The sequence below is a fragment of the Elephas maximus genome, chromosome 7 (assembly GCF_024166365.1).
Source record: "Elephas maximus indicus isolate mEleMax1 chromosome 7, mEleMax1 primary haplotype, whole genome shotgun sequence".
NCBI classification, from domain to species: domain Eukaryota; kingdom Metazoa; phylum Chordata; class Mammalia; order Proboscidea; family Elephantidae; genus Elephas; species Elephas maximus.
Genome location: NC_064825.1, coordinates 90,602,987 through 90,628,488, shown reverse-complemented (window position 1 = coordinate 90,628,488; position 25,502 = coordinate 90,602,987). Strand labels below are relative to the sequence as shown.

General features: G+C 41.9%; 1 protein-coding gene across 6 annotated transcripts in view; it reads left to right on the top strand.

Moving 5' to 3' along the window:
- The window catches only part of SLC1A2 (solute carrier family 1 member 2), a 405,614-nt gene that overhangs the window by 348,336 nt on the left and 31,776 nt on the right, over positions 1-25,502 (top strand). For all 6 annotated transcript variants that reach the window (XM_049889387.1, XM_049889386.1, XM_049889391.1 and 3 more), the window contains 2 exons: positions 18,511-18,744; positions 23,914-24,108. In XM_049889387.1, the coding sequence (XP_049745344.1) occupies positions 18,511-18,744; positions 23,914-24,108 (429 nt within the window). The remainder of the gene's footprint in view (positions 1-18,510; positions 18,745-23,913; positions 24,109-25,502) is intronic.

Sequence of the window (25,502 nt, the reverse complement as noted above, 5' to 3'; positions counted from 1 at the left end):
GTTGTGTGTCAACTTGGCTGGGCCATGACTCTCCATGGTTTGGCAGTGATGTGATGATGTAGTTATCTTCATTTTATAATATAATGTAATCACCTACATGATGTGATCTGATGTGATCAGCCAATCAGTTGTAAGGGGAGTTTCCTCAGGGATATGACCTGCATCCAATATATATGGACATTCTGGCAAATCTTGTTAGCTTTTGCCCACTCTGGATGGTGCATCCAACTCGTCATCATTTGACCTCCAGTTCTTAGGACTTGAGCCAGCATTCTGCTGCCTTACCTGCCAATCTTGGCTTCATTGGCCTCCACAACCCTTGAGCCAGCAGCCTGCCATCTGATCTGCTGATCTTGGGCTTGTCAGCCCATGCACCTATGTGAGTCAGGAGACGCCTCCAGCCTGACACTTGGCCAACAGACTGGGAACTTGCCAGCATCTACAACCCCCTGAGCCATTTTTCTTGAGATAAATTTCTTTCTCTCTCTCTCTCTCCATATATGTATATATGCTTCACTGGTTTTTCTTCTCTAGAGAACCCAGCCTAAGACATTTGGTACCAGGAAAGGTTCTAGAGAAAAGAGATCGTAAGGATGAGTTTTCTAAATTGGTTCTCAAGTCTGGTTGGTCCTAAAGATGTTGATGACTCTGCTTCTAGTAGTAAAGAGGGCACTGCTAATCCATGGATAAGGTGACAATATAAATATGGAAAATATCACCACCAATAGATAAGTGTTGGTGAGAGGCAAGACTCTGGGTGATTACATGTTTGATACTTTTCTACAATTTTCTCAGGATGGGAAGTATAAGGAAGCTGTTTGCTTGGTCCTACTTTTGCTAGACAAAGTGGTAAAAGAAAGAGATAAGCTCAGGGCTTCAGAGTCACACCTCAAGCACCACATAAATGACCTCAGAGTTGCCATATGTGCCCTGAAAGAAAGCCTTATTTCTTGTAGTAACAGAGCTGATGCTGCCGAAAATCAAACTCAGAGTCTTATCCTAAAAAAGAATTACAACACCAGTTGAATTCCCAACCTTGGATGGTGTCTAAAGTTAAAATGAGGGCATCAGTTGGGAAGAAATGGAATCCTGAAACTTGTGATGGGGACATACAGGCAGATGATCTGGAAGCAGGGTACACTGAGCCCCTAAATTCCATTGAATCACTCCTGCCAACAGAACCAGCCCTCTCCCTCCCATATGAAGAGATTACTCTATCTTTGTTTGCTAAGCCACCCACCCCAGTAAAGCCATTAGCCCCTCTGCCTCCATGTGATGAGATTAACCCAGCTGTGTCTGAAGAGCCTTTGTCTGAGATATTGGCTGGGGCCTTGACTGAGGCAGATTCCTTACAAGACATTGCTGAGTGCTCTCAGAACACATCCCTACTTATAACTATACTTATAACTGTAACTAGACCTAAAACTATACTTAAGTCCCAGTGAGCCCGAAAAGGTGAAGTACAAAGTGTGAGCCAGGAGGAGGTACACTACACTCCAAAAAAACTGCTTAACTTTTCCAAATATGTACAGACAGGAACTTGGGCAATATGTGTAGAAATGGTTATTAATGGTGTGGGACAATGGTGCAAGAAACAAAGTTACATCAGTCTGAGCTTATTGATATCGGCCCACTAAGGAGAGACTCTTTATTCAGTGTTTCAGCTCAAGATGTTAGGAAAGTATCTAATATTTTATTTGGTTGGTTTGCTGAAGCACGGATTACATGGTGGCCTATAATGAATCAAATGGAAGTACCGAATCTGCCTTGGTATACTGTAGAAAAAGGTACCCAAGGCTTAGGGAAATTGGAATGTTAGAGTGAATTGATCAGGTGAGGCCCACAGACCTACACATGGAGTGACCAGAGGACATTCCTTTTACCACAATGGTGAGGATCAAATTTGTGAAGGGAGCCCCAGCATCCTTGAAGACTGCTGTGACTGCTATTTTATGTGAGTCAGACAGTGGGAACTGCCTTAACTGAATTAACGCTTTCAGGACCAGTGGTATATAGAGTTACCACTTAGTTTTTGTACCTCTAGAGCTCATTGAGAAGCTGCTGTCCCATTGACAGTATGTGCTGCAGGCAAGCAGGGCCCTGTGTAACAGTTTGAAGCAGAAACAACAAGCATGTGCTGCAAATTAGTATTTTTACAGGGTATTGTATTTTTGCTGAATCATTGAATTTTGGGTAGGAAAAACAGGAATTTTGAACATTTTTATTTGGTACACATATGTACCTTTGGAAACCCTGGTGGCGTAGTGGTTAAGTGCTATGGCTGCTAACCAAAGGGTCGGCAGTTTGAATCCACCAGGCGCTCCTTGGAAACTCTATGGGGCAGTTCTACTCTGTCCTATAGAGTTGCTATGAGTCGGAATCGACTGGACGGCACTGGGTACTGGGTTATGTACCTCTAGACTCTGGGGGTAGAATTTATGTTCACAAAGGGTACACATATATACCTCTGGACTCCGAGGGTACGATTTGTGGAATAAGGCATAAAACAAAAACCATATTACCTACCAAAAATTCAGACACTCAATGATTCAGCATGTCTTCCATTACTGAAAACACATAGTATCAACCAAAAATTGAAAGGAAAAAAATAACTGGATCTTGAAATTAAGACATCTAACTACAATGGGGCTGATTGGACCCTGTAGTGGGTGCACTCAATCAACAAAGACAAGGTTGGCATGGTTACAGTAATGGACAGTGGAGTCAAAGCAGTAATCGGAATAATCTGACTCGTGTGAACTTACGGTGTTGACTACTTACTCATGGTGTCCCTAGGAATAAAACAGATGGGAAATCTACTAAATATTCATTTGATCTGTACAAGTGGAAGAATTCTAGGACACGTGAATAGCAGTCTAACTTGAATCACCAAAATAGAGTCACTGCCCCTCAATCAATTCCCAGACTTGAGCCAGTTTACAGACCCACAACCCCTCGAATGAAACTGGCTAGGTCCCCTTGAGGAAGGGCCTCACTACACTCTCAAAAATTTGTAATTTAATCTCTCTCCCAGCGTTCCCCAAAGGGATTTATGGCCTTTTATGAGAGTGACTGTTCACTGGGGGAAGGGAAATAATTAGACTTTTCAGGGCTTACTAGATACTGGCTCTGAACTGACACTAATTCCGTGAGACCCAAAACATCACTATAGCCCAACGGTCAGAGTGGAAGCATATGGAAGGCAGGTTATTAATGGCGTTTTAGCTCAGGTTCATCTCACAGTGGTTCCAGTGGGCCCCCAAACCAGCTTGTAGTGATTTCCCCTGTTTCAGAACGCATAATTGGAACAGTTATACTCAGTAACTGGTAGAATGCCCACACTGGATCCCTGACAAGTGGAGTAAGGACTATTAGGGTAGGAAAAGCCAAGTGGAAGCCTTTGTAACTGCCCCTACCTAGGAAAATAGTAAACCAAAAGCAATACCACATTCCTGGAGGGATTTCACAGATTACTGCAACCATCTAAGACCTGAAGGATGCAGGGGTGGTGACTCGCACCATATTCCCATTCAACTCATCTGGTTAGCCTGTGCAAAAAACAGATGATTCTTGGAGAATGACAGTAGATTCTCATAAATTCAACCAGGTGGTGACTCCAATTGCAGCTGCTGTTCAAGATGTTGTTTTATTCCTTGAGCAAGTTAATACATCTTCTGGTACCTGCTATGCAGCTATTGATCTTGCCACTTCCTTTTTGTCGATTCTGGTTTCAAAGGAACACCAGAAGCAGTGTGTCTTCAGCTGACAAGACCAGCAATACGCCTTCACTGTCTTACCTGAGGGGCATATCAACTCTCCAGCCCTGTGTCATAATTTAGTCCACAGGGGACTTGATTGCCTTTCTGTTCCACAAGATATCACACTGGTTCATTACATTGATGACAAAAGCTGATTGGACCTAGAAAGAAAGAAGTGTCAATGACTCTGGACTTATTGGTAAAACATTTGTGTGCTAGAGAGTGGGAAATCAATCTAACAAAAATTCAAGTGCCTTTTACCTCAGTGAATTTTTTGGGGTCCTTTGGTCTGGGGCGTGTCAAGATGTTTCATCTAAAGTGAAGGATAAGTTATTGCATCTGGCTGCTCCCACAACTGAAAAGAAGGCACAATGCCTGGTGGGCCTCTTTGGATTTTAGAGGAAACATATTCCTCATTTGGGTATGCTACTCTGGCCTATTCATCCAGTAACTTGAAAAGCTGCTAGTTTTGAGTGGAGCCCAGAACAAGAAAAGGTTCTGCAACAGGTTCAGGCTGCTGTACAAGCTGCTCTACCATTTGAGCCATATGATCCAACTGATATAATGGTGCTTGAAGTGTCAGTGGCAGATAGAGATGCTGTTTGGAGTCTTTGGCATGCCCATATTTGTGAATCACAGTGCAGACACTTAGGATTTGGGAGCAAAGTGCTCCAATCTACTGCAGATAACTACTGTCCTTTTGCAAAACAGTTTTTGGCTTGCTACTGGGCCTTAGCAGAGACTGAACATTTAATCATGGGCCACCAAGTCACCATGCAGCTTGAGCATCCCATCACGAACTGGATGTTGTCTGACCCACAGATCCATAATGTTGGACATGCATGGCAGCACTCCATCATTAAATGGAAGTGGTATATACGAGATTGGGCCTGAGCGGGAACTAAAGGCACACGTAAGTTGTATGAGGAAGTGGTCGCCCAAATGCTCATGGTCTCCACTCCTGTCATATTGCCAGCCCTCTCCCAGTCTTCACCTATGGCCTCATGGAGAGTTCCTTATGATCAGGTGACTGAAGAAGAGAAAATTCATGCCTGGTTTACAGGTGGTTCTGCACAATATGGGGGCACTACTCAAAAGTGGACAGCGAGAGCAATACAGCCCCTTTCTGGAGCCTCCCTGAAGGGCAGTGGTGAAGGGAAATCCTCCCAATAGACAGGACTTCAAGCAGCGCCTGGTTTTTTACTTTGTTTGGAAGGAGAAATGGCCAGACATGAGATTAGATACTGATTCATGGGCTGTGGCCAATGGTTTGGCTACGTGGTCAGGGACTTGGAAGGATCATTATTGGAAAATTGGAGACAAGGAGGTATGGTGAAGAGGTATGTGTATAAACTTCTGTGAAAGGGCCAAAGAAGTGAAGAAAATTGTGCCTCGCATTAATGCGTACCAAAGGGTGACCTCAGCAGAGGTGGATTTTTACAATCAAGTGGATAGGATGATGTGTTCTATGAAAAAACAGTCATCCTCTTTCCCCACTGCCCAATGGGCTCATGAACAAAGTGGCCATGGTGGCAGGGATGGAAGTTATGCATGCGTTCAGCAACATGGACTTCCACTCACCGAGGCTGACTTGGCTGCAGCCACTGCTGAGTGCCCAATCTGCCAATAGTAGAGACCCACCCTGAGTCCCCAGTCTGGTACCATTCCTCTAAATGATCAACCAGCAACCTGGTGGCAGGTTGATTACACCAGACCATTTCCATCATGGCACTATTTTGTTCTTACTGAAATAAACACTCTGGGTATGGGTTTGCCTTCCCTTCACACAATGCTTCTGCCAAAACTACCATCTGTGAGCTTACAAAATGCCTTATCCACCATCATGCTATCTCATACGGCCTTGTCTCAGATCAAGGGACTCACTTCACAACAAATGAAATGTGACAATGGTACCATGCTTATGGGATTCATTGGTCTTACTATGTTTCCCATCATCCTGAAGCAGCTGGCTTGATAAAATGATGGAATGGCCTTCTAAAGACACAATTACAGTGCTAGCTAGGAGGCAATAACTTGGGTTCAGTGTTTTCCAGGAGGCTGTATATACTCTAAACAAGCATCAAATATACGGTGCTGTTTCTCCCATAACCAGGATTCATGGGTCCAGGAATTAAGGGGTGAAAATGAGAGTGGCACTACTCACTATCACCCCTAGTGAACCACTTGCAAAATTTTTGCTTTCTGTCCCCACATCATAATGCTCTGTGGGTCTAGAGGTTTTAATTCCAGATGGTCGAATGCTCCCACCAGGAGACACAACACTTATTCCATTGAATTGGAGGTTAAGAATGCCACTCAGCCACTTTGGGCTCCTCATGCCTCTGGGTCAACAGGTAAAGAAAGGAGTTACTGTACTGGCTGGTGTGATTGATCCTGGTTACCAAGGAGAAATTGGATTACATAATGGAGGTAAAGAAGACTATATCCAGAATACAGGAGATCCTTTAGGACGTCTCTTAGTTTTTTTTAGTACTATGATGCCCTGTGATTAACGTAATGGAAAGCTACAGCAATCCAATTCGGACATGACCACTAATGGCCCAGAACCTTCAGGTATGAAGGTTTGGGTCACCTTACCAGGCAAAGAACCATGACTGGCTTAGGTGCTTGCTGAGGGCAAAGGGAATATGTAATGGGTGGTGGAAGAAGGTAGTTCTAAGTGTCAGTTATGACAACACGATAAGTTGCAGAAATGAGGACTGTAATTGTTATGAGTATTCCTTCCTTGTATGTGTGCATCAAATATTTTTGTTTTCTTCACATAAGATGTAAACAGGGCTAGTGTGTTTTTGGTTGTACGCATGTTAGTTGTATTATTATGTTAGGTGCAAGTGTGACTGTTGTTTTTATTTAGAGATCGTGTATGTGTACAGGTGTGTATAGGTGCCAAATTGACAAGGGGTGGACAGCGATGGTTAAGGCTGTGTGTCAACTTGGCTGGGCCATGATTCTCAGTGGTTTGGCATTTATGTAATGATGTAGTTTGACAGTTATGTAATGATGTAATTTGGCTGTTAAGTAATGATGTAGTTATCCTCCATTTTGTGATATAATGTACTTATCACAATGTCATGATCTGATCAGCCCATCACTTGTAAGGGGCGTTTCCTCAAGGGTGTGGCCTTCATCCAATATATATGGACATTCCGGCAAAGCTCACCGGCTTTTCTCACTTTGGATCCTGCATCTGGTCCATCATCACCTGACCTCCAGTTCTTGAGACTTGAGCCAGCAGCCTGCTATATTGTCTGTCAGTCTTGGGACTTGTCAGCCGCCATAGCTCTGAGCCAGCAGCCTGCTGTCTGACCTGCCGATCTTGGGCTTGTCAGTCCCTGCAGTTACATGAGTCAGGAGAAGCTTCCAGCCTGACGCCTGAACCATGAACTTGGGACTTGCCAGCCTCTACAACTGCATCAGCCATTTCCTTGAAATAAATGTCTCTCTCTTTATATACATGTATATATATATTTCACTAGAGAACTCACCCTAAGACAATGAGCATTATAATCTTTAAAGCTATCATTTTTTGTTTTCCTTTTTCCTGCCAAGTACCGTGATAGGTGCTTAATACCTATCAAATGTAATCACAACAACCCTGCAAGAATATTATTATTCCCACTTTACAGAACAGGCAGCTGAGGCTCATGGAGGTAATTAGCATGCCTAAGATTATATAGCTAGGGAGAGGAAGAGTTGGAGTTCATATTGATACCAAAATCTTTGATGCATATGTGGTGGGTTTTTTGTTTGAATCTTTGACACAATATTGTCTCTGTTACATTTTACATGTGCTTATAGTTAATGGGGAAACCCTGGTGGCATAGTGGTTAAGTGCTACAGCTGTTAACCAAAGGGTCAGCAGTTCGAATCCACCAGGCGTTCCTTGGAAACTATGGGGCAGTTCTACTCTGTCCTATAGGGTCGCTATGAGTCGGAATTGACTCGATGGCACTGGGTTTGGTTTTGGTTTTTTATAGTTAGTGGTTATGAAATCTAGGCTGGCCAAGGAGAGCATGAGTGTCTACTCCTTCGTCAAGGAAGTTGAGCCACCTCCAATCATTGAGACCTCCCAGTATGCTGTATTTTTCAGACAGAAAGCTTTTTACAGGCATTTGTTTCAGACCCCTATTTGTCTGTTTCAGACTCCTGTTTGTCTGACTAGAAAAAAATGAAACCAGTATCAAACCAAGCCACATATGTGCCTTATTCTCCATAGGAATTCTGGGTTGCACATTCCCCATCTCTGTTTGTTCCAGTCTACCCACCTCCTTCACTAGTTTTCCCCCGATCTCCTACTACTTTTACACAGGTGCCTTCCACTTAAATGCTAGCTTCTTCCCCTCTTCTTCCTTTGCTTGTCCCTAACCCTCACCTCAAGGAGACCTGGTGGCTCAACAGTTAAGTGCCCAGCTGCTAACTGAAAGGTTCGCAGTTTGAAGCCACCCAGTGACTCTGAGGCTTCTGTAAAGATTACAGCCTAGAAAACCCTCTGGAGCAGTTCTACTCTGTCACATGGGGTAGCTATGAGTTGAAAATTGACTTGGTGACACCTAACAACAACAACCACAACCTCCACCTCAGAAGGGCAAAAACCTGCTCTTGACTCTTTTTATCTCCACGGAATCATCAAGCAGTGGTGTGCCTGTAGCAAACTCTTACTAAGATTTTAGGAATGGGTGGGCTAGCTGAAGGCCCCAGGGACTCAGATCAAGAAAATATTTCTCATGATTTCATGAACTGTATTTAATAGACCTGGTGTATTAGTTTCCTAAGGCTGCTGTAACACAATACCATTAAGTGGCTTGTAAGAACAGATGTATTTCCTCATACTTCTGGAGCCTAGGAGTCCAAATCTGTAGGGCTGTGTTTTCTCTGTCAGCTCTAGAGGAAGATCTTTTCTTGTCTCTTCCAGCTTCTGTGTAGCCCCAGGTGTTCTTTGGCTTGTAGATACATCTTCATATGGCTGTCATCTCTCTGTGTGTCTCTCTGTGTCTCTTCTATTTTATAGGACACCCCTCAGATTTGACTAGGACTCAACATACTCCAGTATGACCTCCTGTTAACTGATAACATCTTCAAAGACCCTGTTTCCAAACAAGGTCACATTCACAGGTCCCGAGGGTTAGGACTTCAACCTATCTTTTTACGGGACACAATGCAATGTATAACACCTGGCTTATTCAGATCGTTGCTTTAATGTGCTTTTAAAACATGGAAAGGATGCTAGTAAAGTAATATTGATTATTGTACCGATTCTTCAACTTCCCAGGCAATGCTGGATTTCTGAATATTTCTTTTGTGTGAAGAAATTAAGGTCACATAGTGCTGGGTAGTGATGCTGTAAAAAAGATTTTGAAAGTTCTTCAGAGTCATTCAGGGAGGAAGGAGTCTGCCGAGGGTTTAATAAATAGTTAATACAGAAAGCAAAATAGGCCTTTTGCTATTAAACATTGGGATCTGCTGTTGTTTTCTAAAATTTCTAGTAGAGCGTGTATCCTTACTCTAAATGTGCAGTTCCTTTGTTGTAAATGCCAGTGATGTGGGCAAAATATACAAGTTCCTTCCTTCATTCAGTCCAACATCATTTTCACTGAGCCCTTGCAGGAAAAGAAATCTTCTAGAAAATCAGATGAGTCAGTGGGATAAAGTGTTGCCTCTCTTGTCCCCAGGGATTTGGGGCGGGGGGGGGCTGGTGTGGATCAAGAAGTTTCCCATTCATTGAAAAGAAAATTCATAAGGATTTAGCATCAATTCCCGGGAGATAAAAATTATGAGGCAAGAGTAAGACCTACAGAGCAATTTCTGATAGCTGTTTGGTTGCCACATCTAGGCAGTCAGGAAGGTGTTATGTGACACGAGATGCCCATTATACACTATACATTTCTTTAATTCGTTAGCTGGCTTGTCCTTATCAGCATTTGATAACACTGCATGTGAGAAAGTTCTGGGTAAAACAGCCAGCCACTCTTCAACTGATACCTGAAAGCTTAAATAATCAGACTTTTTTAAAATATTCTTTTCTGTGTAGTTGAAAGAGTAGTGGTAATAACAAAATACAACATTAAGGAGCTGATAATGATAATTATTATAATTACTATCATATAATTAAGATTTATTAAATCCTTGTGTTAACGCTCAGTACTATCTGGATTACATGTATTAACTCATTTATTATTAAGGAGATAATTATCATTAAACACTTGTTCTTAAAAAGGTCCCTGCATGGTGTAAGCAGTTTGCAATTGGCTTCTAACCAGAAGTTTGGCAGTTCGAACACATTCAACACCGTGGAAGAAACGCTTAGAGCTCTGCTTCTGTAAAGTTTACAGCCAAGAAAACCCTAGGGAGCAGTTCTACTTTGTAACACATCGGGTAGCAATGAGTTGGAATCGACTCAACAGGAACAGTTTGTTTTTTTGTTTTTGTTTTTTGGTATTATTAAATCGTCCTAACATTTACCAAAGTACTTTACATGCATTCACTCATTTATTCTTCACAATAGTATCTAACAAAAATAGGTACTTTTGTTAGCCCCATTTTCCAGATGAGAAAACTAAGCAAGAGGTTAACGTGCCCAATATCACACATCTGTAAGTTGTTGTTAGGTGCCGTGGAGTCAGTTCCAACTCACAGTGACCCCATGCACAACAGAATGAAATATTGCCTGGTCGTACTTCATCCTCATAATGCTTGCTATGTTTGAGCCACTGTGTCAATCCATCTCGTTGAGGGTTTTCCTCTTTTTTCGCTGTTAAGTAGTGGAGCTATGTCTGACTTCAGAGTGGATTGAATCTAGAATAGTCTTAGATCCTGTGTGACTTTAGGCAAGTTAGGCAAACACTCTAAACCCCTATGTCCTGGTCTATAAAATGAGATGATGGTAGAACCCATGTGATGGGGCTACTGTGAGAATTAGGTGAGATCATGACCAATAGTCACAGAGCATTTCCTATGAGCAGGAGCTGTCTAAATATTTTACATTAATACTCTGATTGTTGATGTTTTGTTATTATCATTGCTATCATCAGTTCTATCCATATCCCCTCTATGTCTGTGTTCATGAATTCTTAAAGACATTTGCAAGGCCTTTGAATCACCAAAAAAAGAAAAACCCCTCATTTTTGTGTGATTTTCAAGTCTTCATTTTTTGAAAAGTTCTTTAAAACATTTTTAAAAAATCTAAAAAACTTAAAGAGAAATGAAAACTTTTCATAATCTCACCATTATATAAAGTGAGAAGTGAAATCTCTGCCCACTCTTCCAAATCTCCTTCCCAATTAACCCATCCCATCCATCCATCCATCCATCCATCCATCCATCCATCCATCCATCCATCCATCCATCCATCCATCCATCCATCCATCCATCCATCCATCCATCCACTCACCCACCCATCCATCAATTCATCCACCCTTTCATTCAATAAATATCTATTGAGTGCCTGTTATGTGATGATTCCAGGCATTGGTGATATGATGGTGAATTAGACAGAGAAAGGTTCCTACTCTTGTGGAGCTTATATTTTAGTAAGAGTAGAGAGACAAAAGGAAGCAAATAAGAATCCAGATACAGTGAAACCTGTGAGAGCTGGGACTCAGTGGGACTGCCTTGTTTTTCCAGGTCTCACAAGTTTTCTGCCTTTCACAGGGTGCAGTCTTACCACTTTTCTGTTGCTATTAGTGGAAAATATTTGAGTTTTCCTTCTCTGACAGGTTTCCACCTTACATAGGTTCTGACTTTTGTAGGTTTTACTGTAGTAACAAATGCTATAAGGACCATAAAATGGGAAAAGGGGATAGAGAATGATGGGGGGATGGCAGTAGGAGGTGAACTCTATCTAGAAAGACCAAGGAGGGGCTGTCTGGAAAGGTGATTTTGACGGTGACCTGAATAGTAAGAAGGAGACAGCTCAGTGAAGAACCAAAAGAAGACTATTCCAGGGGCAGGAAACAGCAAGTGAAAGCTTTGCTGGGTCAGAATGAAAGCCTGGAGAGGCTGGAATGTTGTTGGTTGTTGAAAAGGAAGTGGAAGGTGGCGAGGTTGGAGAGCTGGGCAGGAGACAGATCCCATGGGGCCTTGCAGAAGAGGTGGGGTTTTATTTACTTGCAAAAGGAAGTCCTTTATTTCATTTAACTCTATCGTCAGGTTCTCCCAATTCTGAGTTCTCTTGGTATCCATCCCAAACTTGAGTTAATTGGGAACGTGTGGGGCAGAACCAGAGTGGCTTTACGGCAGGACTGAGAAAGTCCCACAGCTTACCTCCACTCCAAGAATCTATCCCACTGTCTGTCCTATGCTTTTAAGTCCTAAATTCATTTCTCCAGTGCGTTAAGACCTCAAAAACTGAATAACGTAGAACTAAGGTAAATGGTTTCCAAAGGCTAACCACGTGCAGGTAGTCCCTGACTTATGGCAGACTATCGGAATCGACTCAACTGCACTGGTTGGCTGGGGATGGAGTTACTACGAACCACATTTATGACCGTCCTTATTTATTTAATTTTTATGCATCTTATCGTTAGTAATATGTTGCAGCGTGTAATTTGCTAATGTTGTTCTCAGATGTTCACTGGCAGATGTTCAATTTTATGATTTACTATTCAAAACACTGCTGGAGTTATGAAGATATTGATAATAAAATGCAATAATGGTGAAAACTATAAAAAAATGAGGTATTTGATTTATGTCAGAACTGACTTACAGAATGAAACCCCATCTTAAGTCAGGGACTACCTGTAAAATCTGCATTTCATCAGTTGCAGATGAGATTTTCTTCCTTGAAACAATGGTTTCCAAACACGTCAGAATTACCTGGGGAGCTTGTTGAAAATGTAAATGCCTCAAGGCCAGCTCTGGGAATTCTAACCCAATAGGTATGTGATGGGTCCAGGGAATCTACACTGTTAACAGGCAGCCCAGGTAACTCTGACGCAGGTGGCCCAGGGACACACAGAGAAACTGGTGTGAGTTCTGGGTATAAGTGCTGGGTATGAGTTTGTGTTTGTGGAATAGAGGGCAGTCCTGGGTGGGGCATCTCGGTGGGACCTTTGGGCTGACAAGGGCTAAGGTACTAAGTGGATGGAGGCTAAGATACATGACATGTTAGTAAGAAAAAGGCTCAGACAGGCCAGCCCTGAATGAATCACTGGCCTTGAAAACAGTGCACAAAGCAAAGATCCAACCAGTCTAAGGGAAGCATGGACGCCGTTTCCTCCCTCCACAGCTCTGTAGTCCTGCCCTTCTAATTCAGAAACTGGTCTGATAATTACTGGGTATCTTTTGGCTTTAGAACTCTCAGTGAGGCCCTCAGCCTCTTGATGAACTTTGTTTTTATGACCTTGATTATTTCCTTCATTTTCAGAAGCTTTGAGTGTGACCTTGAACCCTAGGCATTTGCCCTTTCTTATCCACTGAGTGTCCTTTTCAGTGAGATAATTCATTGATAGGGAAACCCAGGAACCTTGAGCCCAGCCCTTTATGGAGGTTTAAATTACTTGTTTTGAAAGCAGGTGCAAGGAAGTGATGACCGTAAAAGACATCAAAGAACAAAGACTATCTTTGTCCTGATGGCCATACTAGTCCTGGAGACGAAGGTGTTTGGGTTAACAAGGACCCACTGTCTGCCATATTTTTTAACATAACACTCCACCTTCTAGCCCTTGAATAACACTCTCCATTTATAATGGGTACTTGCACCTTTCCCAGCAAACTGAGTGCTCCAGAGGTAACCCGCTACCACCTCTCTCTAGTCCATTTGGCCCCGGCACAAATGTATTCTCCTGGGGGATGCTATAGCTGGTCTTTTTTTTTTTTTTACTTCTTTATTTTTTTTATTGTGGTAAATATATAGGTCACAAAACATTTGCCATTCCAACGATCTTCACATGTAGAGTTCAGTGATAATATGTTCGTCCTGTTGTTCAGCCATCACCATTAACCATTCTCGAAATTTTCCATCACTCTTAACTCAGTGTTCGCTCTCTCTCGCTCTATTTTTTTTTTTTAATTTTAATTGTGCTTTAAGTGAAAGTTTACAAATCAAGTCAGTCTCTCATACAAACATTTATATACACCTTGCTATATACTTCTAGTTGCTCTCCCCCTGATAAGACAGCATGCTCTTTCTTTCCACTCTCTATTTTCGTGACCATTCGGTCAGCCTCTGTCCCCCTCTGCCCTCTCATCTCCTCTCCAGACAGGAGCTGCCCACATAGTCTCATGTGTCTACTTGAGCCAAGAAGCTCATTCCTCCCCAGTATCATTTTCTATCCCATAGGCCAGTCCAATTCCTGTCTGAAGAGTTGGCTTTGGGAATAGTTCCTGTCTTGGGCTAAAAGAAGGTCTGAGGACCATGACCTCCAGGGTCCTTCTAGTCTCAGTCAGACCATTAAGTCTGGTCTATTTACGAGAATTTGAGGTCTACATCCCACTGCTCTCCAGCTCCCTCAGGGGCTATAGCTGGTCTTGGCAAAGAGCCTTGAAAACATTTCCTCTCCATTCTATGAATTGCTTGTCCTAGAAGAGAAAGAAAATTGAATGGCACCCAAACAGCTCATATTTGTGTTTTTCTGAACCGTTTTAAAGGGTGATTGGTGCTTGGGAAAGAATTGACCTCTTGGCTTATGAAGACAAACGCTTTTCGGCTTTATCAGAAGGCACATTCTGCTCAGCTGTTTACAATCCCAGTGAACAAAGCCCTGGCCCGGGAAACCACCCCACTGATTTATGAGGTCTTATGACTGTGGGGGAAACCTTGGTGGCGTAGTGGTTAAGTGCTACGGCTGCTAACCAAGAGGTCAGCAGTTCGAATCCACCAGGTGCTCCTTGGAAACTCTACGGGGCAGTTCTACTCTGTCCTATAGGGTCGCTATGAGTCGGAATCGACTCGATGGCACTGGGTTTGGTTTCTGGGTATGACTGTGGGCACACAAGAGAATATGAAAAGGTGCGGAAAGCCAGTGTTTTAATGACACGACCAGAGGTTTATCCCAGACTCCCTAAGACCTGGGGAAACCCGTTGCCGTCGAGTCGATTCCGACTCATAGTGACCCTATAGGACAGCGTAGAACTTCCCCATAGAGTTTCCAAGAAGTGCCTGGTGGATTTGAACTGCAGATCTTTTGGTTAGCAGCCATAGCACTTAACCACTACGCCACCAGGGTTTCCTAAGGCCTGGGGAAGCAGTCCTCAAACATTGGCCAGCCTTCACCCCAGGGACAGGACAAGTAGAGGCCTCAGGCTAGTGTTTATCAGGAAAGAGAGTGGCTATGGTAATACTTTAATTAGTGGCAATTACAAATCACTTCTTTCAGGATAAGGGTCCTCTTGAGAAAATGTTTTGCTCATAAAAACATCCGCATTTGGGTGGCAGTAGCCTGTGAGATGTTATAGAAAGCCTCGTTAATTCAGATATAATGCATTCAGCATGGGTGATGAGATGACATGGGGTAGATGTGTGAAAACAGGACATAAGGAGGAATTCCTTTGTCAGGAGACAGGGAACGCATGGTGCTGATGTGTGTATTCATTTCCTAGGGCTGCCGTAACAAAGTGCCGTGAAGTGGGTGTCTTTAAACAACAGAAACGTACTGCCTTACAGTTCTGGAGGCTAGTAGTCTAAATTCAGGCTGTCTGCAGGACCAAATTCTCTCCGGGAAGATCCTTTCTTGTCGCCTTCAGCTTCTGAAAGCCCCAGGTGTTCCTCGGCTTGCAGATGCATCTTCTCATGGCTGTCCTTCCTCTGTCTGTCTGTCTGTGTCTCTTCTCTTTTATAAGGACACCACTCAAATTGGATCAGGACCCACCCTACTCCAGTATGACCTCATGTTAATTTAACTGATGACATCTTCAAAGATCCTATTTCCAAACAAGGTCATGTTCACAGGTACCAGAGGTTAGGACTTCAACACATCTTTGTTTTTTTTTTGTTTTTTGTTTTTTTTAGTAGGGGGCACAATTCAATCCATAACAGCAAGGATGGGGAAGAGATTTTTGACAGTGCACACACAGTCATGTTTAAAAATTTAATCCTCATGGCAACCTTGTGCATTTGGAGTTAGCCTCTCTAAGCTTGACTTCCACATCTCTAAAAAGGGAATGGAAGGAGCCCTGGTGATGGAGTCTTTAAGTGCTTAGCTGCTAACTGAAAGGTCAGCAGTTCGAACCAGGCGCTCTGCAGGAGAAAAGACCTGGCGATCTGCTTCCATAAAGATTACAGCCTAGGAAACCCTATGGGGCAGTTCTACTCTGTCCTGTAGGGCTGTTATGAGTTGGAATCGACTTGACAGCATCCAACAACAACAAAATGGGAAAACACATCACTAACCAAGGTTGCATAGCTTTTAAGTGATCAGACAAATTCCATGCCTTATGCATATAGGCAGTCCCTCGGTTACGAGTGAGATCTGTTCATAAGCCTGTCTTTAAGTCGAACAGGTACATATGATTCTTATTTAGCATCAATCAAATGTTTGTCTTAGTATAGAGTATATATTTTACCTTTTTATGCATATAAAACACTTAAGAAACACTTCCAAACCACGCAATATTTTCAGGAGCATCACAAAGTAGTGTGTGCATTCGTTATTACGAACCATTGTATTTTACTCAAATGTTTAATATAATAGGTTTTATGGCAGTCTGTTCTTAAGTACAAGTTGTCTGTAAATTGTACTTTTGTAACCCAGGGACTGCCTGTATATAACTCTCATCTGTTCTTTGAAGCTTGCGTTTTGACTAAGGAAAGGGCTTGCTCCAGGCACGTAGCAAAGAACAAGTTTGGCTGAGGGACTCCCCTCACTTTCCTGACTCCCTAACCCCTCTTGGAGCCCTGGTGGTGCAGTGGTTAAGAGCTCAGCTGCTAACCAAAAGGTCGGCAGTTTGAATCCACCAGCTGCTCCTTGGAAACCCTATGGGGCAGTTCTACTTTGTCTTATAGGATTGATATGAGTCGGAATCCACTCGACAACAATGGTTTTGTTTGTTTATTTTTGACCGTTCTTGGGAGCCTTATCTCAAGACTTCATTTTCCGCACAGTCTGTGTCTCAGATATCCTCCTAATTCCTAATAAAGTGTCATCAGAAGGTGTCACAAGCTGAACAAGTTCACGCTTCAGTAACACCAGGTTAGGCAATAAAAAAAGGATCTTGCCAAACATGAAGAATACACTCAAGATGAGAGTGAAAATTGTTAGCTTACCCGAGTGAGATAAAAAATAGTTCCCAAGCGCTCTATAAAGATAGTAATAATGATGTGGAAGTATGTACAATAAGTCCGTATAGATTAAACTGTGATTAGTATGTCATCTGCTTATCTACCCATTAAAAACCCATTGCTGTCGAGCCAATTCCAACTCATAGTGACCCTACAGGGTTTTCAAGGAGTAAATGGTGGATTTGAACTGCCATCCTTTTGGTTAGCAGCCAAGCTTATCTATAGAGAGCTAAGATAGCATGCTACAGAGAAGTGGTTCAGTTTGGTATGGATGAAAACCCCAGTTGGGGAGTCTCACAGACCTGGGTTTAAACTACTCTTTTTCTGCTTCCTGATTTCACGGTCTTGGGCAGGTTATTTAACTTTTCATAACTTCGGTTTCCTTGTTTGCTAAATAGGAATAATGATACCGAGATTTTAGGGTTGTGGTAAGAAGGAAATGAGGCAATATGCGTAAAGCTCTCGCCATGGTGCCTGACACAATATTCAAGGAATGACTGTTGTTGTTAGCTGCTGTTGGGTTGGCCCTGACTCGTGGCGACTCCACATATTACAGAACGAAATGTTGCCCGGTCCTGCGCCATCTCCGTACTTGATCAGACAATATTCTATTGTGAACCATAAGGTTTTCACTGGCTGGTTTTTGGAGGTAGATCTCCAGGCTTTTCTTCCTAGTCTTAGTCTGGAAGTGCTACTGAAACCTGTTCAACATCATAGCAATATGTAAGTTTCCACTGATGGATGGTAGCTGTGCGTGAGTTTCGTTGGCAGGAATCATAACTGGTCTCCCACATGGGAGGTGAGATTCTATCATTGAGCCACATCTTCAAACTCCCTAATGAATGGTAGCCAACATTATTTTTAAAGGAGCGAGTATGGGAAGAAATATTTCCAGACTTAGAAGTAATAAAACCACATTTCTTGAAATATACTCTTCAGCTCAGATATTTTCCTTGGCTTGGCAGTTCTCTCTCTCTTTCTGTCTCTCATGTACTCCTTGTCTTCCAAGGTGAAAGCAAAGCAAACATACAAACATTCGTTTATAGCTTCATGAAACTAATGAGCTTTCCAGAAAAACTAAAAAATTATTCCCAATTTATTAGGAAGGAACTGAACAACAAAGAAATAGAACAAGAGTGTCCAAGATGCAGGATGCCCATTGTAGAACCGTAGACACACCTGTGTCTCTCAGTTTCAGTTGGTGGTTACCTAAGGGATGATAAAGCTTGTCTTCTCTATTCCGAAAAGTGCCTTGACAACAAGGTTTACCTTTGGAGTTTTAATCAGAACAGGCACCACCAGATCCACAGGACACATTTCAGTTAAAGTAGTTAGTCTGAAGTTAAAAAAAAAAGAAAAAAAAATCTATTGAATCCCATGACCCTCTTTCAGCAAAACTCTTTTATCCAGAAAAGTGAAGGGTGTCCTCAGGGTGCAGTGCATAAGAGGACTCAGATTTTAAGTTCTGAGTTCTATAATGCTTTCTTTAATATTTTTCCCCGCTTTTATGTTTTTCAGGTACTCTCCTCTGGGTATCGCCTGCCTAATTTGTGGGAAGATCATTGCAATCAAGGACTTGGAGGTGGTTGCTAGGCAACTGGGAATGTACATGATAACGGTGATTGTGGGCCTCATCATCCATGGGGGCATCTTTCTCCCCTTGATTTACTTTCTAGTGACCAGGAAAAACCCTTTCTCCTTTTTTGCTGGCATTTTCCAAGCATGGATCACTGCCCTGGGTACCGCTTCCAGGTAGAGAATACAAGAAATCACAATTTTTTCTCCCCACTGACTCTTTTATCGTCTTTCTCAAGAATTTTCCATCACAAAATTCAATGAGAACACGTTTCACGTATTTTTAAAATATTTTTGAAAAGGTGAACCCTTTGCATTTTTGGCTTCTCTAGGAACTTCCGATCCGTCTGATGACCTTTTTTTTGCTCTTACGCTGCTATACTGGAAATATGTTCTCATATTAAATTTTCCACATTATTCCACACTATCAGTTTGCCACGTGTAGATTTGCTTAGTTCAGTTTAATATGTTTTCCAAAATGGTATAACAGGATGGTATTCTATCAGAAATTCTCTAAACTCTGATTTGCAAAATGCTCTCATGAAACATCCCTCTATTGAGATTTTGGAAAGTAATTTTCCAAAAGTAAGAGAGCCAGCTTTTTACAGGGCAAATGGTTTTGCTAGGTGAGATTTCCAGGCCAGCAGAAGTCAGGCAAGTCTTTGAACTCTGCGTGAACCTCTAATGAATAACCATTCCACCCAGTTTGATTTTCTCACAACCAACTGCATGTTACATTGACTGAGGGTCAGTTTCTCCTTTATTAGATAGCCCCAGTGCCTAGAAGGCCAATGGATACTCCAGATATATATATACATATATATTCTGCATATCTATATTTGGATTTCATCGTGGACCAAGTTTTGAATGCAAAACCAACAAATACATAAGAAACGCCTGGCAATTTAGAATTTCAAAGACTAAAGAGTACTTTTATTCTTCCAGCCTGCACTTAAAAGAAAAAAAAGAAAGAAAACCCAAACCTGTTGCCATCAAGTCAATTGTGACTCATAGCAACCCTGTAGGACAGGGTAGAACTGCCCCATAGGGTTTCCAAGATGCGCTATTGGATTCGAACTGCCAACCTTTGGGTTAGCAGCTGTTGTTCTTATTTCTGCCCATGCTTCTTTGGGTCACAAAACTAAGACCATAAAACCGGTGGCGGAGAGGCACACAAGCCTGAAACGCATAGCTCAGCATTATCTCTGGAGTCACAGGTCTGCCAGGTCCTTGTTGTAGGACCCATGATCCATGACCCATTCCCATGACCAGGCACTGCAGTATAGTGGCCACTCTGGGACACAGTGCAGCCTGTGTTACATGGGTGCCGAGCAGGCGTTCAGTTTTCCTTAAGGAACCTAAGGGACTGATTGTGGGGACCGCTTGGAAAACCAAATTATAGTTTTATCTTGCCAGTCAGTGAGAGTTCACTACTGGTAGAATGTGGGAATCCTGGGGATCCAGATTCAAGTATCTAGTTTCCCAGGATACAGGAAATCACTCCAGAATTTCCTTTTCCTTCTTAGTTCTACCGATTTTCTATGGCTAAATTCCCCATGGCTAAATAGCTGTATTCATAAATATTGCTACCCTTTGGAGAAAAAGGAAATATTTTTTTTTTTCTCCCAACAATGAAAGCAGCCTTATTTAGTTTAGTTTTTGTTTTTTGGTGATAAGAGTGATATTTGCTCATTGTGAAAATTCAGACAGTGAATAAAATTTTGAAGAAGAAAATGAACATCACCAGATATCTCATCTCCCAGTGATAATTTGTATTAGCCCTTTTGTTAATTTTTCCAGTTTTTACTATATGTATATATATATTTTTGTAAACTTATTTTTCACTGGTCAGCAAATCATGAAAATTGTATTTGTTAATATAGGTCTTTACTATTATTTTTTTTTTAATTGCATAAGAATGTGCCGTATGTACTACAGTCTGTCCCTCCACCGCTGGTGTTGTACGTATGTAAGGCATGTCTGTTAAACTGTGACAATAATCAATGCTGTGATGATGCATTGCCATTATTGCAGTGAGTGCAGTAATACAACTAATTGCATTCTTAGAAATACATCTCTGTAAGGCTGTCTGATCACCCTCTCAGGATAAATTTCTAAATGTGGAATTTCAGAGTCAAATGGTGAGCACACTGACAGTTTTGAAACATGTCACCAGATGGCTATTAAGGAAAGTACACCATTTTATGTTTCCACTAACTGGGTCTGAGAACATGCCTTTCCCCACCTACTCACCAGCACTGGGTTTTATCAGGTACTTCAGTATTTTCCAATTCTATTGGTGAAAAATGATCTCATTGAATTTATATTTCTTTGATTACTGGTGAGAGGAAATATCATTTTGTGTTCTTATTGACCATTCTCCCTCCTTCTCCCCATGGACTGTTTGTGATCATGCTCATTTTTCTGTTGGGGTATTCATTCTTTTATTATGATTTTCAAGCACTCTTTATATATGAATAAGAATATTAACTCATGCGTCTCATGTTGCAAATAATGGCCATTTCCCCGTTGACATTTATCTTAAAAATTTATGGTGACTTTTGCCACTAGATATTTTCAGTCTGCAAGTAGTCCAAGCTGTCAGTATTTTCCTTTAGTATTTAGAATTTGCATTTTGCTCAGGAAACCTTCTACATCAAAGATTTTAAGATCTTATTTTATGTTTTCATCCAATAGCTTTATGGCATTGATCTTAAAACTGCTTCAAAAATATAATTTTTTTTTCTTTTGAATGACTAACCAATTATCCAAGAACTTTTACAAGACAAGGTAAATCTTCAAGGGACATGTGTAGCCCTTGTTTGTGTGGCCCAAATTTGTATTTAAATCAAAGACAAATGCTTGGGTTATCTGGCCAAGGCCACAAATGCTAGACAGACCCATCTCTTCCCCATTTCTCTCAGTATTTCATTTGACAAGTGAATGTGGTTTTAATCTTTGGTTAAAATGTGGCTTTTGCCTGGGTGTGGAATTTCTTTTTTTAAAAAGTCAATGTGGTAGGAGTCACGTACCAAGAATTAACTCAGAATTTTTTTTTTTTTTTTGCCATTATGGCCACAAGGAAACAATGCGGAGCCCAGAGACAGCCAGATAAATATTCTTTCTGCCTCCTCAGCCCTTGGTCTGAATGGGGGTGTCAGAGATGGTTGACTGGCTTTTCTCAATGGGCACAGTGGCTGGTTTCAAGACGGACAGATGGAGGGAGGATGGTCTGGGACAGGCCTCTTTGTATCACTCCAGCTGCAGTAAATTCTGATAAAAACTAATCTAGAAAAAAAGAAAATGCCAAGTGTCTGAGTTATTACTAGTAATATTTAAAGACTGTCATATGACCATTGAGACAGGAGACAAAAACAAAACAAAAACCATGTCAGCTTGTCAACACAGGAAAGAGTTAAAATTCTCAATTCTCGAGTTTCAGATTGGATTAATTGGCTATGTTTGGATTTTAAAGACACAAGCAAAACCTATCCAGTGGAGAAATAGGGGATATTTTCATGCCTAACCAATTATTTTTCTCAATCTATATAATTATCTAAAGATCCCTTGATGATATTTTGGAAAAATGAATGCAATTAAAAAAACAACAAACAAACTAATGTATTCTAGTGATTCCAGAAGTGTCCTTAGGCTCATAGGACTGAGGATCCTGGCCTCTAACCCTGGCTGTGCAGCCATTTCAGACCAGGCATGGTGCCCTGGAAGCTCTTGGAAAGGGCCTCAGGAGAAGGGTGGTGGCAAGAGGAATAAAGAAAGACTAACTTCATATTAAAACAGCTGGAGCAGCAAGACAGGTAGAATCAGTCCCATCGCCTGAATGCTAATGAGGCCAGACCCCAAGTTTTTCCCCTGGGTTTAGAAGGTTTTAATAATGAGGCAATACCTGGGTAGTGCAAACAGTTTTGCACTCAGCTACTAACCAGAAGGTTGAAGGTTTGGAATCAACTCAACGGCAACTGATACTGGTAGTAATGAGGTATTCCTAAACATTTATTTCTTCTCCCTACTCAAAGAGGAGGCATGAGATAGATATGTGAAAGAATGTTCCAGTAAGATGACTCTGGCTCTCCTAAAGTTGTTATGAGGAGCTCGTGGATCAGTGGTTATCAAACCTCAGAGGTTTGATAAAATTCGTATATGGGCATCCCTAATTTTCAGCTTTTGATTCCTTGGTGCTGCATAGACCCAGGAATCCGCATTTCATTTGGCTTTAGCCCTCTTCCATTCTCTAAGAAGCCAAAACCACAGTAGTTGTCTATGGCCAGCTCTGCTGGAGCCCTGATTCTGACTAGTACAAGGAAACAAGGGCTAAATCTCTAAGTGCGAGAAAACACCTCCAACTGTTGTCCACGTTGGAAGCTTCCCAATTCACTCTGTTTAAAAAAAAAAAAAAATCAAAAGAGGATGAAGCACAGGGCTCCCCTGTGTCAGTTTTAGCCTCCTGCACTGCTTTTCACATTACTTAAGCTTTGAAGCAAATCCACCCACCCTCCCATGTGCCTCTGTCCACATGGAAATAATATTCTGTCCTTCAACACTTATCCTTACAGGTCTCCAATTTTAGAAGACTCATGAATATCTCAGGAGTCCTGGCCCTAAGTCTGGGTCATGCAGTCATTAAATCTCCATCCCAGGCTGGGAGGAGTGGGGGTGAAGTCACTCCATATTGTGTCTTTGATTAGTTACAGCTCACATGCTTTTCTGCCCTATGTCATTGGAAAGACTTGAGAGTTGGCAGGTGCCCATTTATCAGGGAGCTGGCCTGGCTATGAGGTTCCCCAGTGAGCTGCTAGAAGCTCCAGTTTGCATTGAATGGTGCCTGCTATGTTTGTCCAGCCTTATCAGAATTAGCAGGCCCAGCTCAGGGCAATTCCCAGGGCCTGGGTACAATCCAGCATTTCTAGCATGAAATTATGGGTCATTCAAAAATTTCTGACTCCATTTCACTATTGACAGCTTATTCTTTTCTGGCACGATTTTTTTTTTTTTTGCCACCCAGTTAATATGAGTAATAAGATGCGCTTCAATATTTAGCCTAAGATGGAAACGGTGACCAAAGGAAAAAGCAAACTTGAAGCTCCAAGTAGCTCCCAAAAGCCTGAACCAACAAAAATATTTTGCTGCCAATTAGCATCTTTAAAAAGGTTGATTCTGAGCCACCAATTTGCTGGCTTTTAATTTGGCTCCAGATAGAGATTTTTTGCATGTCACATTGCTTAACTGGAACAAAAGAACACAAACTTACGTGGCATTCCAATTTGTGCTTTGTCCTGCTTCTCTAAAGTGGACATAACGTTTGTTTCTCTCTTGTTCTCTTTGTCTCAGTGCTGGAACTTTGCCGGTCACCTTCCGTTGCCTGGAAGAAAATCTGGGGATTGATAAGCGCGTGACCAGGTTTGTCCTCCCTGTGGGAGCAACCATTAACATGGATGGCACAGCCCTTTATGAAGCAGTGGCCGCCATCTTTATAGCCCAAATGAATGGTGTTGTCCTGGACGGAGGTCAGATTGTGACTGTGAGGTGAGTGAAGTGGGTGGGGTGAAGCTCTGAAACAAGCTTCCACGCCATTCCCCCTCCATGTTAATTCCATTTGTCCACTTGAATTTCAGTTCTCCTGGTGGAAGAACGATGAAGAAAATAACAGAAGAGGAATTGTTGGCAGGCTCAAAGGGAAAGATTGTGACAGGAAAGAGGCAGACTAATACTAATGCCTTCTGTTTGTGTTGCACATGTGGAATTGCTTTGGAATTTTGAGATCTGATTTTTAACAATCCTATTATGTAGGCCCTGGTGGCCTGTGGTTAAGAACTCAGCTGCTAACTGAAAGGTCGGCAATTCAAATCCACCAGATACTCCTTGGAAATGCTGTGGGGCAGTTCTACTCTGTCCTACAGGGTTGCTATGAGTTGGAATCAACTTGACAGCAATGGGCTGTTTGGTTGTTGATTATGTAGGCAGAGTCCCTGGGTGGTACAAACAATTAATGCACTCAGCTGCGAATGGAAAGATGAGAGGTTTGAATTCATCCGGAGGTGCCTTGGAAGAAAGGCCTGGTGAGCTACTTCCGAAAAATCATCTGTTGAAAACCGTATGGAACACAGTTCTACTCTGACACACGGGGTCACAGATGGAATTGCCATGAGTCAGAACTGACTTAATGGCAACTGGTTTTTAGTATGTAGGCATGGCAGTTATTTCTATACTCATTTAACAGATGAGGAAACTCAAGTTCCAAAAGGCACGGTTGTTTGTTCAATACCACAGTGCAAGTAATGAGCTGGCAGGGCTGCAACTGCGGCTTACGTCTGCTGACTCTGGGTCCAGTGTTTGTTTCATTACATTATGCCCCCTTCAACATTCCAGAGGGTGATGGCAGAAATGATGAAATACTGCAAGGAAGAAATTCCTGAATAGGACACATAACATTTTGTTAAAAGTAAATAGCACATATTTTTGTTTTCACTAAAGCTATTTTTACCATATGTATTCATCAAAAAAAAAAATTTCAGAAAGAGCATTTTCCCAAGAGGCCATTAAAAACACGTAACTTCTACATAAATGTAAAATCTCACCTACTGGCCAGTCCAGCTCTTTAACTTCCTGTTTATAGGTAAGGTCATTGAAAACCTCAAACCATTCAAGGTTGTCTTGACATTATAGTATGGAATAAAATGCTTTGTCATCATCATGTTAATGTCAGCACTCCCACTCCAAGTAGGAGCTTCAATTAAGCCAGTACATCTGGCTTCGATTAGGGAAAAAAGCAGTGAGCCAGCTCTAAGGTTTTATTCATGTCTTATCGACACCACTGTATCTCAATTTCCTCATCAGTAAAAGAGGAAGGTAGATTGAGAATGAAAGGCTGCACATTGGCAGCGCATGGGCTGACTCTAGCTCAATCTTGCTTTGTTTGG